Source organism: Strongylocentrotus purpuratus, unplaced genomic scaffold (assembly GCF_000002235.5).
Source record: "Strongylocentrotus purpuratus isolate Spur 01 unplaced genomic scaffold, Spur_5.0 spur5_scaffold_10, whole genome shotgun sequence".
In the NCBI taxonomy this organism is placed as follows: Eukaryota; Metazoa; Echinodermata; class Echinoidea; order Camarodonta; family Strongylocentrotidae; genus Strongylocentrotus; species Strongylocentrotus purpuratus.
Genome location: NW_022145595.1, coordinates 19,749,819 through 19,764,287, shown reverse-complemented (window position 1 = coordinate 19,764,287; position 14,469 = coordinate 19,749,819). Strand labels below are relative to the sequence as shown.

The window sequence follows — 14,469 nt, the reverse complement described above, 5'->3', positions numbered from 1 at the left end:
AGGACAATCCAACTTTTATAATGAAATCATTATGATAAAAGCAGAAAATAAAACAAACGGAATGGTAAAAGTTTGAGATAAAACATTTTGATATTAAGGAGCTTAGAGTGTTTGAAATACGGCATCACTAATTATTTGTGGATTTTAAACCTGACAATTTGGTAGGCGGATTGTGACGTATGCATGGACAACTCTCCCTTTTGATGTGAACAAAAATCTTTAATTTTTGTTTTTCTTCTAAGCGCTAATTCCCCCTGGAGTACTGCTTATCTGGATATCATTCGTACAGGTCCTCTAAAAAGAAAAGACCCTCTTGATTCCTACGTTTTTGAAAAATCGAAATTTTAGTAATTCATGTGTGTTGGAACAAAATATGGGGGAATGTCCAGGACTATGTCACAGTGATCATGGTCATATTACTTACATGTCCTCTAAGCCAATTTGAAACACTCATAGGCATGATAGGTACATTTAAACCAAAAATTAAAGTCTAATTTCATTCAAACCTCCACCGGTTTGCTTTTTTGATTGTGCTGCTTTTTTCTAGAGTAGTTCGCCATTAAATGAATCCGGTAACTTTGTCTCAGATTCTTAAACAAAATTCTGGATTAAGCTCATGCTGCAATGATAATTATAAACCTTTAGGTCAGTCAGGAACCCCATGACTTTTGCAAGCTGATCGCCTGTCTGATTATCAAGATATTCATGATTTGAAATCTAAACCAAATTTTGCGTTTGTCTAACGGTTTTCATAACAGTCTATTATCTATCGTCTATTGGGGAAAACGAGTATGGTAAAACCGGTCACTCAAAGATTTTTACTTTTTTGAGGCACTCCTTGATCATATTGAAGCGCAATTTTGTTAGGGCTTTAATATTACACCATATCTATCTATCTGAGTATCTTCTCCCGGTTCGGAGGTTGATTGCAACATCTCTCCATTTCACTCTAACTTCTGCCATTCTGGTGCACTCTTGCAGTTTTTTTAGTCTACTCCAGTCCACACCATATCACAGACACTGATAACACGTAGGGTCGTGAATCTCAAATTTAACATTTAAGGTCGAGTTTTCCTTTAAATTAGAATTAAACAAGGGGAGGTAAATACCAAAAGAAGAGGTAACTCACAAATACTTTTTACTTAAAGTGTAAGCATTACATATAAACTTACTTAATTACTTTCAGTAGTCCATTAATCTATCGATGTTTTAGTTATATAAATCTAATTCAAAATTCAAATCATACAATAGATCACACAAGTATTTCTACTGAAAATGATAGCAAAATTATGTTCAGTCGTGCTGAGTGATGGTGGAGAAGATGGATTCTACGAGAGTCATCATCCAAAGCTCCACCCCTAGAAACATGAACAAGAAGGTGTTCAGTCGTGCTTAGTGATGGTGGAGAAGATGGATTCTATGAGAGACAGCATCCAAAGCTCCACCACTAGAAACATGAACAAGAAGATTCGGTCGATGATGACTGCTACCAATTCCATGTCTGTCTCTTCAGAAACCTGATAAGAAATCATAAACAGATGATAGTTGGACACATAAAGCAGGAGGAAAACAAAATACGGAACGGTATTGTGTTCGGCTTTCCTACAGGTCATGTCGACAATTTCAGCTTTTTGATTAAAATATGAACGATACTACATTTCTGATATTAAACAAGTCTGAACAAAAATGTTCATCAAGCACAAAAATGTCTTCATAATTTCCATTGTGCTGCATTTCTCAAATAATGATGCATAGATTAAAATATTTATCGACATTTTTTATTTTGTTAATGACCAAGATTTTGTGACTCAGAATTCTGACAAATTGGTTTGTTACCCTTATCCTGGGTCCCTCTCTCTCTCTCTCTCTCTCTCCCTCGCTCTCTCTCTCTTCTCTCTTCTCTCTCACTCTCTCTCTCTCTCTATCTTCTCTCTCTCTTTTTCTCTCTCTCTTTTTCTCTCTCTTTCTTCTCTCTCTCTTCTCTCTCTCCCTCTCTCTCTCTCTCTCTCTCTCTCTCTCTCTTCTCTCTCTTCTCTCTCTCCCTCTCTCTCTCTCTCTCTTCTCTCTTCTCTCTCTTCTCTCTCTCCCTCTCTCTCTCTCTCTTCTCTCTTCTCTCTCTTCTCTCTCTTCTCTCTCCCTCTCTCTCTCTTCTCTCTCTTCTCTCTCTTCTCTCTCTCTCTCTCTCTCTCTCTCTCTTTTTCTCTCTCTTTTTTCTCTCTCTCCTCTCTTCTCTCTCTTCTCCCTCTCCTCTCTCTCTCTCTCTTCTCTCTCTTAGACAAATTTTGACGATTATTTTCATCACTCACTGGTTCTTCAGAACTGCGTGCTTCCGGTGGAGTTTTGCCATGATTTCCTTCTGGGAAAGGGCAGACGCTTGCTCCATCTTGACCCATGTCTCCACTCCACGCTGTAGAGAGAAACAGAGAGAGGAGTACTCAAGTAAAATTATGGATCATTCAGAAAAGCAACATCTATTAGTTTCATTACTATTGATTTTTACCATGTTTACTTTTACTTTTACTGATACTAATATTCATCTGGTTACAGACAGTTCCCTAGCCTATAGACCTATGAAGTACTGGGCTTTGAATCATTTTTTCTATATTACAATTACTATAACTATTACGATTATTATTACTATTACAATTACAATTACGTTTGCTATTACTTTTATTATTACTATAACTCTTTATACATTTACTATTACAATCACTATTGCTACATGTACTATAACTGTTATTACTACTTTTAGTATTTTTGTTACTGTTACTATTAATATCAATATTATTATCACCATTACTGTTACCTTTATTCACCTGGTTACAGGCAAGTTCCTGTAGACCTATAACGTACGGGACTTTCAGACAATATTTTTTTCCTTCTTCCCTTCTATCAACTGCACCTATTTCATGACAATTGTGGTCTTCATTTAGTGATGTAAGATACATTAGGCAATCGTCATCAAAAGTTGAAGTCCATTTCCTTTTAAAGGGATTTGGTAACATTGTTCAGATGAGAGAAAATGGTGCTAAGGTAGTGAATTCAATGCTAGATGTAAAATTAAAGATAATCTGAAAGTTTGAGTGAAAACAGACCATTAATAATGATACAAATTGGTTTCAAAAAACTGATCTGATCGATACCTTAATTCTCCAAACTATATCATTACAATTTAATAACATGTTAGGTGATTGTAAATTGTAACAAAGCTGTGTATTGGCTCTATATACCATTCCAGACCTTTAAGTGTTGAAAGATTTTTTAAATCCTGTCTTATATCTTATTTTCAAGGAAAATTGGTTGGGAAAATTCAAAAAATGGTTGGGAGAATTTACTGTAAGAGGGTGCTGACCAGTGACGCCTTCAAAGAATACCATAAATATCTTTGTGATTTGAGAATTTTTTCAGGATTTTATTGCATGCTAGAGGGTTATTACAGTAGAAGGAATATAATAAGTAACATTTCATACCCAAAAAAAGGCCGTTTTTTCATCCACCTTCAACAATGTTACCGCGTCACTTTAAGGATACGGGATACATTTCATAGATCAAAACAACCTTGATAAAGTTCACCTGATGTGGTTATCTTTACGGCCATCTTTCTTCGTCCCTCTTCTCCCTTAAACACCATAGTGGCCAAGATCCTAAAGAAGAGTATCCGCAAGGCCTTTCTCTTGATACTACCATTGCGGTAGCTGATGTTCAAGGCCGCGACTGAAGACAGCATGATTCCGACCAAAGCAATGAAGGAGGTCGACAGGTATTTCAAGGCGTGGGGATTACTGTCACTCCGGCTTGTTTGTGGTATGACGTCACCGATGACGATCTGGGGACATGATTACAATGAGACGTATAAGTGTTCAGTTTATTATTAGGTGATTATATTTACAAACATAAGGTGCATCATGTCCGTCTTGTGGTGAGAATACTAGGACACCGTTTCGTTCTGCTACGGATCTACTTATCCAACTGAACTTACATCGCAATAGCCATTAGAAAATTATAAGAACTGATTGACAACATTTACTAGGAAATTTCATTTTCAGGATATTGATCTCTCTGGGTACCCGTTGCCAGGTTACGTGTCCGAGTACAAGACATGAAATATTGGGAAAATACACCCTTATTTATGAAAGATAAAATTAGTGTTGACAGTTCTAGAAGGAGTTAAGCGAACCTTGGGACAGTTTGTTGTGGAAGGTTCACGAGATAAGAGGCTCACGAGACCCAAGATTTGCCATTTGTTGATCACGATGACTTTAGGAAACAAGACAAAAGACGAAAGAGACTGGGCCGAAAGTTCACGAGAAAGAAATGCCACAGAAATCTTTCAATATTTTGTTGGGGTGGTCATAACATTTGGTGGTCATAACATTTAATTGAGGCTGCCTTCTACTAAGTTAAACCTTAACATTCAAAAGGAAAGCTTTCATCCATTCTTGTGGACTTTCGCAAGCCAAATAATTCTTTACACAGTTTCTTGCCGTCTGCAGCCTCGAGATCACTGGAGCTATTAAGGTGATAGTGAACAACTAAAGTTCTTACTCAGTGAAGAATCACTTTAGCTTGAGAAAATCTAAAGGATAAAAGCTTGCCTACTAAATGCCAAGGTTGGCAGTAGCCTAAAGTACATGTCAAGACCGGATTCGTTGACGTAATGGACCTTTGATCTTTTGCACATTCTGCTGACTTTCTTCACCCACCTGAAAGATAGTGACACCAAGAACCACCGAGATACAGGTAGAAACGCGTTCGCCGCTCTTGACTGGGATAAAGAATGACGCGATGCCGACGGCGTTGAGAAGCATGACGGGGACGATGATGAAAAAGACGTAGTGATGCGGAAGCCGTTCGAGCTTTATAGCAACTACCAAATCCGAAAACGCATATTCACTTGCTTGGTCAAATCTCAACAGCGATACATGGATCATACTAATGACGTCCCACGAGAGAGGACGGTTACCGGCACGGTGTTTTAGGACCCCCGGAACGAGCACGACACTGGTGTTAAAGAGATCCAGTGAAGTAATCAACAGGAGGCAGGTCTGGGTGTCGAAGGGGAAGAGGGCGAGGTTCATAGCACAAGCGGTGCTGTGCAAGAGGTTGGTTTCCAGAGTGACCTGACCATCGTTCTTGATGAACACTTTGATATCTTCTGGGTTCTTTAGAATGCGAGAGTCCTCGGAATTTCTGGAAGGTGTTCAGAAAGAAAGATAGGGAAAGAGAGAAGGGGGACATCATGATCATTTGTCATTACGCCCGATAATTTGCCCGTAATCCGAGTACGAAGTTAAAATACATTCCTAAGGTCATGGTTGAAAAGAGCGAGTGACGTCAAAGAGTGAACTCCATCTCGGCTGCGGCTTTCATACAGTGATGATATCCATTTCACATCCTTCTAAATTTCCAGAAGTAACATGGTTTTATCGCACAGCAGAACATCTTTTGGAATAAAAAGTGGACCTACAAGATAAATGCAAGGACGGGCATTCATCGAACTAATCGTTTCTTCAAGAATAAGCAATCCCACCGATATATCTCTTGTATTCTTCCTCTTTTTAATACATTTGGCTTCTAACGTCGACATCAACTGAGCTATTTTAATTACAAAATGTACAATAGGCCCTACTCACGAGTTGCCGAGGCGAATGGACGGCGTCCAGACTAGTCTGCAGGGGAGTGTGAGAACTGTTATGTTGCCATAGTGACCAGACATCCATGTTAGACGTTCATCTCTCCATACCTTTAAATGTAGGCATTAAAAACGACATTTTTTGTCAATTGTTAAAGCCTCGTTCAATACATGACGCGGTAAACCAACGCATGCATGAAACGGCGGGTTTTACGTCATTTAAAAAAAAACGCTGCATTTTATACTGCTTTATATCTGACCGATAGTCCATTTTGTGCTCCGACATTTTGTTCTTGCGACCTTTCCTCCGGGTTTTAATTATCAAAAGGTCAGGGTTGCGGTTACGGTTGCAATAAGGTTTTAGGTTCGGTTAAGGGTTAGGTTTAGCCTTAGGTATAGTGTTGGGTCCAGGGTTGAATTCGGTTAGTGTAGGAAACTGGAGCAAGAGGGTATCGTACAGGCGGTTCATATTTGTCTTTCTGCGTTTTATTTATTCTGTTATGCCCCCCCCCCCACTATTTTTACTTGTTTCTTCTATAGTTTTCCAATCGTATAATGTTATTACGAGCAAGTGCCCGATTTACTTACCACTGTGATTGTGGATGTTCCAACCATACCTTGTTTCTTTTCGTTCTGTGATAAATTAAAAAAGTAAATAGAATGAAGAAAAAATCGCGATAGAAAAGGTTGAATAGGAATTACAGTTCAAGTTCAAGTTTAAGTTCACTTTATACAATACTTTCATTAAAAATATACAAAGGAAAACAAACATATAAAAGTTGAAATATAATACATGTATCAATATATAACATGAGAATAACACAAGTGGAGAAGACATGAGGAACAAGGGGAAAACATTCTAAACATGTACATTAATGAAAGTATTTGGAGACTAGACAGGAAGGCCGGGCCTTATGTAAAAGTCTGTCTCTAGTAATTGTATAAAAAAAAAGTACATTATTAAAAAAAATTATTGTTATAAAAGGAAGAAAAAAGGAAATAATTTGCATTCACACATTTAGACAGTTTAGACATTGATCAATAGATAAAAAAAAAATACACGAATAAATGAATGAATAAGTAAATAAATAAGTATAGCTTAAAGTGTAAGAAACTATAGAGGTGTCTTCTGAAATAAAATTTGGAAGGGTGATGTCACTTGACCCAAGAGATCTTCCCATAAAATGTTATAAACACACTGGTTTACAATAGAATCGCAAAATAGTATACCATGTCTTTTGTCTTGCTATTAGGCCTACATGATCACTGCGATTTTCGAAGAAGAAACAAAATCAATATTGTTTTACTATGTTTACAATCTATTACGATTATTTTGGAAATTTAATCCTGACAAGCAACTTTGCTTTTTTTTGCCCCTCTGCATACTCGATCGTTTACCATTTTATGTCCCCCTTTGTCATTAACTAGTTTTTCTTGTTATGTATGTATTCGTATTCCTTTGTATAAATAGTGTGCATTATTCTGTATTTGCATGTTTGTTTGTTTTTACTGGAATGTAAAAAATATGTATGAAATGAAATGAAATATCTTCTTGTCCATTATATAGAAAACATTCTCGAATTACGTAATACCTCCAAGTCGTGTTCACACATTTCAATAGGTGACACACAGGGCTACTAAAATTGCTGAAAATTTCGGTAATTTTCCACTTCTTACCACATCCTTTACGGACTGTAGGGTCAGATGCACAGTGACTGGAAGCGGGTTTATACCTCCCACCGATGGTATTTCTGTGACGTCATAATCTTGACCAATCAAATCTGAACGCAGCTTCGTCCATGGTGATGGGTTGGGTGCTATAGTCAGAAAGCAGAAATGTGAAGAAAACAATTTCAAGTCATTATGAAATCAAAGAAGTATGAACGCAGCTTAGTCCACTGCGATTGCTTGTGTGCTAGTTAGAAAGCAGAAATGAGAAATAAATATCTTCACGTCATCAAGATCAAATAAGTCTGAACGCATCTTACTCCATGCTGGTTGGTTGCGCGCTAGTCAGAAAGTAGAAATGGGAAAAAAATATGTTCAGGTCATCAAAATCAAACAAGTCTGAACGCAGCTTACTGCATGGTGATTGATTATGTGCTATAATCAGAAATTAGAAATGGGAAAGAAATATGATAAAGTTCACTGGTTTCATCTTGAAGATACTGCTAGAAACGCTTCAAATAGCTATCGGCATGCAGACGAGACCATCATGCAAACGCTGCCAATACATCGTATAAGTTAATCAAACGTTTTCTGTTTATCGTTAATGTATAAATTAATGTAGCCGTAACAACGGCGTTCTTTGCAGCTGGAGTCCTCTGCACGTAGCTCGATCCGACTGCAAAACAATTTTTGAAAGATAATTCAATAATTATTGCCTTATATAAATGTAAAATATTTTTGAGTTTGCTAAATAATGATAAATAAATAAATAAAACAGAGGAAGTATACAGCTTTTTCGGTCTCGTGAACATAAAATATTAATGTTATTTTCTTTCTCTCACTCTCTCTCTCTCTCTCTCTCTCTCTCTTTTCTTTTTCTTTCACATTCTTTCTTTCGTCCTTTCAAGATAATTCTCTTTCTTACACTGTTAAGGACGTCCATCCTTTACTTTTCTCAAACCTCAATGAGTGAAACCATTGCCCGTCGACTAAATAAAAATACAAGTGGGGCTAGAAATATCAAATTAATCTCAATTAAATAACAATTAAATCATCAAGATATCAATCAAAACGAAATCATTTCAAACCCTTCCTCACCTTTTCCGCATGTACTCTGACACACCAGTACACTGACCACGCCCAAGACCACAAACCAATGAACTCGAGATACAGCCATCGTCGATCACCAATTCATCAATGCGTTCTTCTCACAAACCGTCAGACGCTTACACCAACAATGATCTATCACCGCGACTCGCTGACCGTCCGACGTGGCGTATTTTTCACCAAAATTAATGTCTGACGGAAAACAACCTCGCAAACTCATTAGATTAATTGATAGAATTAAGTGGTGCAATTACGTCTTTCTCTTAACCCTTTGGCTATTGAATTATCTCAATCCCATCGGCTTAATACAGGAATCACCCGGTTCATGTAGGCAATGTGTTAACGAGAGACGTCGCGTACATTTAGAAAAGGACAAGGACATGGATGGTATTTTGTTTGCTCTACTAATTACATATTCTCTCTAAGAGCAGGAAATTTCCTTTTTGCTGTTTACAATAGCAGCTTGCACTTTAGGTAATTAGATTCCGTTGATGCGTGAGATTACTAATTGAAATTTCTGCATCACTTAGAAAGTAATAATGGGAGAAGGTGAAAATGAATTAAATTTAAGTAAATGGTATGCTCTTGAGCCCGGGCCTTCCTGTTCATGATATTAATAATCAGTGGCGTTAGCTTCAGGGGGCATAGGTGTACTTGCCCCTTCCCAATCAGTCGGCAAAAAAAGGGGTAAGGAAAAGAGGAAGAGAGAGAGAGACAGGCAGAAATAGAGAGAGAGGTAGAGAGAGACGTACGTAGAGAAAGAGAGAGAGAGAGAGAGAGTGGGGGAGAGAGAGAGAGATAGAGAAAATGGGGAATCACTAATGAAATAAGTGTGTCTTTATGACTTAATGAATACAACGCAATTGCTACGTCACAATCACAATGATACTAGGAATTTGAGCGCGCATTGCTACAATCATATTGTTACGTCATGTGTAAGCAACGCGGTGCGCCTTCCAACACAACACATTCCAAAATAAGTAGTAAACAAAACAAACACTTTTATAACTTGTTCATAAAACAAATAGGAAAAAGACGAAGGAAAGACAAAACAGTTTAACTTTAAAACATTAATTTTCATTTTTGTTTGTAGCTAGCTAGAATGGAAGGCCAGGAAGACCAAGAGGCAACAGATGTCGAGGCCCGAGATTCAAATCAACGAGGGATTCGCTCATTTTTCTCTAAGATCAAACAACGGGCTGTAAACTCGCTCATCTGTTCCTCGGCCAACGTAGTCCCAGTCAACGACCAAAGCATACCGGGCGACGCTCCAGCACAGCAAACCGAAAACAACGATGCCTCCGCTTCGGCATCCGTAGGAAATTCTCGTACGTTCGGCGTCGTTGATCTGAAAATCGAGGCCCTCGATGTCGTCAAAGTCGAGGACGAAGATGAGAACGGCGTTGAGACGTACGAGATCGTCGAAGACTACGATCCGGAGCTCATCGAGCCAGACGTTGATGATATTTGGGAGGATAATATGTGGAAGAAGCTACATTTAATGAAGAACGAAAGAAAGCCCATCGACTTTCGTCTCTATCTCGTTGATATGGTCCGTTATTCAGCGAAAATCGACGACCTGAAGAGCATGGGCATTTATATCATGCAACTTCAACGGGTAAGGCCATGGTAGGGTTTGAATTTTTTATGTTCCTTAAAATGCTATGCAGTAATTTTTACCAGCTTTAAACAAAAAATTAAAAAATTATGAAAGATTGTTTTTTATATCAATTATCACGACGTTTTCCCTTCCTATCTCACTCGCGCTCATTTTTCTATCAACGTGTTTGACGGCTTCGTCTTCTTGCTACCACTAACACTATATACGTTCTGCTCATCTCTCTCTCTCTCTCTCTCTCTCTCTCTCTCCTTCCCTCCGTCTATCTCACCCTCTTTAGCTGCCTCCTTCTCTGTGTTTGTCTTCATCTATATCTCTTACAACCACGATCATCTCTCCCGTTATGTGACTGCTTCCCTGGATCTTAATGATTATGAGAACAACGAGAAGATAGATCATCCATGTATCTTACCTTTCATTTTCCTTCCTCTCTTTTTCAATGTTTATTTCTACTTCTCTCGTTCTCTGTCACCCTCTAACTCCCTCTCTCCCTCTCTCTCTCTCTCTCTCTCTCTCTCTCTCTCTCATTCTCTCTTCCTCTCTCTCTCTCTCTCTCTCTCTCTCTCGCTCTACCTCAATCATGATTCTTCCGATCAGGAATACCAAATTTACGACAACCCCGAGAAGATCGACAAAGACCCTTCGAGGTCGAAGGGGAGGACGAAGTTCCGTGTAGACGGTCTCGTCGAGGACTTGATCCTCCGTCTCGTGTCGCTCAGGGTCGGGTCCGACGTCAGCTGGAAGAGGACGGTGAATCTCATATGTGATCGTATGAAGAAGAACATGGCGCCAAAGCCGAAAGTCGACATCGACGAGCTGCCGAAGATTTTCTTCCGAGGTCGCGCGACAACGGCACAGGACGTTAGTGGTGCGTGTCATTTTTCCTTTTCATATAATTATTATCACAGAATGTAATACAACATGAAAAAGAAAAATAATGGCCTGCGATTAGCACTGATATCTGCTTCTTTTTTTTCAATCTACACAAAATTACAACCGTTTTAATCATATCAAAAGTCATGAAGAACAACTATTGGCCCGATATTGCTTGAGTGAAGTCCATCATTATAGGCCAATATTAGGAAAAGGGACAGTGAAGTTGCATTTTTTTCTTCTTCTTTTTTTCAATGATATTTAATTTTCTCCATTGCTTTTCACAAACAATAAGAAAATCAATACATAAAATAATCTGCATGTTAATATTATTATATAGAATATGATTTTATATTCACATCTAAATAATACAAATGAACTTTTACTATTAACATCAAATAAAGCATGAAACATGCATGCATGAAGAAGGCATGAACATAAAAAGACATTACTGCGGCTGATCTAGGATTCACTGACGGAAGGGGGGGGGGGGCGCGCGCAACCCCGAGGAGAAAAAAACATAATAATCACATTTTCAGGTGACTCTCTGGTTCTAAAATTGCTGCCCCGGTGGCACCTCAGGGAATAAATTGTTTTGCAAGACAATATAAGATAAACCAGATATGAGTTGTTTGGGGGCATGAGCCCCAATGCCCCTTCTCCTCTCTTACTTCACCACTTAAAAATTAATGATAGTTAGATCAATTTTGTTACCGCAGCTAATGAGGCATACCCTATTGCAATATGATGAAAACAAAATAAAAATAAAACTCTCAACTGTGCTACTTTAAAGACAAACAGCCAAAACTTTTTTAAACGCTTCAGAAAACAAGTGCAACTTCAACAAAACCTTGAAAGCGCTGCAGATGTGGCTTTTCTTAATGTCTAATGGTTGATTATTTTGAAACTTTGAAGCGGCACAACTTAGGGCACAATCTCCAAGACTTTTGTGTTTGAGTGCGGTGGTTTTAGAAATTGCTTGTCTTGCGATGTGTGAACACGGATGCGATTTAAAAGATAATAATTCAGACAAATAATTTGGGCTCGACTACTAATCATGATTATCTTTTCATCTTCCCTTGTATAGATTCATGGTTTCTATATTCCACCATCGACCTCACCGGGTACGATCTCCAGGGTGACTCCGACGCAGAGGAACTTCGACGACGCTTAGGGATTTTTCTGTCCATACGGCCACTCATCCTCGTCAAACTCAATCTCAGTTACACAGGACTAGACAAGAAGAGCTTCCTCCCGCTACTCCCCTACATCGCCGAGCTCCGGTCCCTCCAGGTAAGGACAACGACGACGACGATGATTTAGATAACAATAATGATGATGTTTATATTAATGAAGATGATGATGGTGGTGGTGGTGATGGCGATAACAACGAATAAGATGATGATGATGATGATGATTATAACAATAATGGTGATGTTGATAATAATGGTGATGATGTTCTTGATTGATGATGACAATTAGGGATATATCTGTTCATGCAGCCCAACTCAATCCCACTAGACAAGAAGTATTTTCCCACGTTCCTCCCATACATCGCCAACCTCCTGTTCCTCCAGGTAACGATGATGACGACGACGACGATGATGATTATATTCTTGAAATCAGACCGTTTCCCTATTTAACTTCTAGGAGCTTGATCTGCGAGGTAACCGACTGGATACATCTATCCTCAAATATTTCTATCCATACCTGGGAAAATTCGGCGACAAATTCCGCTCCGGTTTCTCCAGTCTTCGATGGGTCTACTTCAACCACAACGTGGACATCAACTGCCTGCCTATCCGGTTCATCATGGGCGTCGAACGCCGTTGGCCCCCGATCGAGCACCGTCCGTCTCCGCAGGAGCTGACGGAGAACCGCGCATCCGCCTGCGACTTCTCCAAGATCGAGAGGGTTCAAGCGAGACTGATCGAGAAGAGGACGCAACTCCAGAAGAGCGCTCGGTTGGTGAACGTCAGCAAGGAGAAGGATTTGAGAGACCGAAAGAAGGCTGCGTTCTTGAGGAGGGTTGCTGGGGCTGCGAACCAGCTGCTTGCTGCAGATGCGTCGTTGATCAGGGATATGTCACCCACGTCCGAACTCGGTCCTCTATCCGGTACATTACTTGATCCAGAAATTGACGGTTCTGACGCTGGGCGGGTCGAGTCGAGTCGATTAGCTCGGGGACAGCGGGTGTCTCGGCCGGCGCGGGCATCTGCTGCTGCTGTTCTTGCTATAGCAGGAAACAATCGAAACGCAAACGGCAACCACGCAAGAGGTTAGTATTGACTGATACGATCGATGACGGTTGCACGAGAAGCGTCAATTCCATTGCGCCAATTAAAACGTAAGACGGCGCCAGTGACCGTGCGGTCTTTTTTTTTATGCGTCACGTGGGAGTTATATCATTTACAAAGTGAATGCAAAACAAAAGTTGGAACTAACGATAACTGGCACATGGGCTCGGCTCATTGCCTTCAGATATTCAATTGACGCATAAACACAGTCGAAGTGACACCTCGTGTGCAACAAGTATTAGACACGGCAGCAGAAGTTCAAATTACATAGGCTTAGCGGCACCCTCATGGTTTGGGATTTGGAAAATATGTTATGACGGAAATAATATATACGAGGTGACACCGACCTCTGCGTCATTTATGCCTACCCCTCAAAATATACTTTATGCCTACCGTCTAAAATATACTTTATGCCTACCGTATAGAATATACTTTATGCCTTCCGTTTAAAATATACTTTATGCCTCAGGTGAAAATTCGTATTTGAAAAAGACCTTTAATTTGTTTGATACACAGTGACTGTTATTCCAAGATTCATCAAGCCTTCTTGAGTCCAGAAACTGTGTATGTGCTCGAACGTGCGTTGATGTACCTTTATACCCCCCAAGTTGGTAGACGAAATTAAAGTGACACGTTTGGTATGCAGTTTAAAATGAAAGCGATTCATCTGCAATAATTCTGTCTTGAAAGCGAAATATCACAACTCTTTCTATATGCTTTCTGCTTTTGTTTTGTTTTTATTTTTATAAAAGCCAATAAATATAGCCTAGCGGTATATACAAGTTAAAGCTTTTTGCCATTCCAATAGTATATTTTTTTTCTTTCTTTCTTTCTTTCTTCTTCTTCTCCCTCTTTTCCCTCTTCTCCAAAGGAGGAGTTATCTCAGGCTCAAGCTTTACAGACTTTGATATTTCAGAATTTAATGTATTTAATATTCTCCGAAAAAAAAAGTACAGGACAAGACGCAGGTGATATACACGTCTATGCCGTTGCTACTGGAAATGTTCATATCGTTTACAGTTGCAAATTAATATTACAAGTCCAATCTTTATATATTGATAAATACTATATTAACTGCATTAATGCCATAATTTATATAAATATATAAATGTCACTTCCTAAAAGACAATTGTGAAGGATACCTCAACCTTCAACTGAGAAAAATAAGAACCCGTTTCTTGTTTAGTTTTAGGACAAATCGAAGGACACGTCCATGGCGAGGAAGTACTCACTGCCGGGCAGAACAGACAAAATCATGACCTCGATGACGACGA

The 14,469-nt window shown here is 39.1% G+C and overlaps 2 protein-coding genes across 2 annotated transcripts; one reads left to right on the top strand and one right to left on the bottom strand.

The window, feature by feature from the left end:
• Nucleotides 1-1,036: 1,036 nt before the first annotated feature.
• Nucleotides 1,037-8,526, bottom strand: LOC589521 (neuronal acetylcholine receptor subunit beta-2-like). The gene is made up of 8 exons (XM_789160.3): nt 8,399-8,526; nt 7,310-7,449; nt 6,221-6,265; nt 5,634-5,743; nt 4,704-5,190; nt 3,574-3,826; nt 2,307-2,407; nt 1,037-1,517 (listed from the first exon to the last, which is right to left on the bottom strand). Exons 1-8 carry the CDS (start codon nt 8,475-8,477, stop codon nt 1,383-1,385), a joined length of 1,350 nt encoding a protein of 449 aa, XP_794253.2. The 5' UTR covers nt 8,478-8,526; the 3' UTR covers nt 1,037-1,382.
• Nucleotides 8,527-9,417: 891 nt separating this feature from the next.
• Nucleotides 9,418-13,181, top strand: LOC105437653. The gene is made up of 4 exons (XM_030979149.1): nt 9,418-10,025; nt 10,623-10,893; nt 11,986-12,191; nt 12,549-13,181. Exons 1-4 carry the CDS (start codon nt 9,510-9,512, stop codon nt 13,179-13,181), a joined length of 1,626 nt encoding a protein of 541 aa, XP_030835009.1. The 5' UTR covers nt 9,418-9,509.
• The last annotated feature ends 1,288 nt before the right edge of the window (nt 13,182-14,469 follow it).

Bases quoted from the DNA above. Each gene is read 5' to 3' on its own strand.
- LOC105437653 (XM_030979149.1), top strand. From the start codon at position 9,510: ATGGAAGGCCAGGAAGACCAAGAGGCAACAGATGTCGAGGCCCGAGAT. The intron at 10,026-10,622 runs GTAAGGCCATGG...TCTTCCGATCAG, and splicing joins ATATCATGCAACTTCAACGG to GAATACCAAATTTACGACAA. The intron at 10,894-11,985 runs GTGCGTGTCATT...TCCCTTGTATAG, and splicing joins AACGGCACAGGACGTTAGTG to ATTCATGGTTTCTATATTCC.
- LOC589521 (XM_789160.3), bottom strand. From the start codon at position 8,477: ATGGCTGTATCTCGAGTTCATTGGTTTGTGGTCTTGGGCGTGGTCAGT. The intron at 6,266-7,309 runs GTAAGAAGTGGA...AATTTATCACAG, and splicing joins TACAGTCCGTAAAGGATGTG to AACGAAAAGAAACAAGGTAT. The intron at 1,518-2,306 runs GTGAGTGATGAA...ATTTCTTATCAG, and splicing joins CACGCAGTTCTGAAGAACCA to GTTTCTGAAGAGACAGACAT.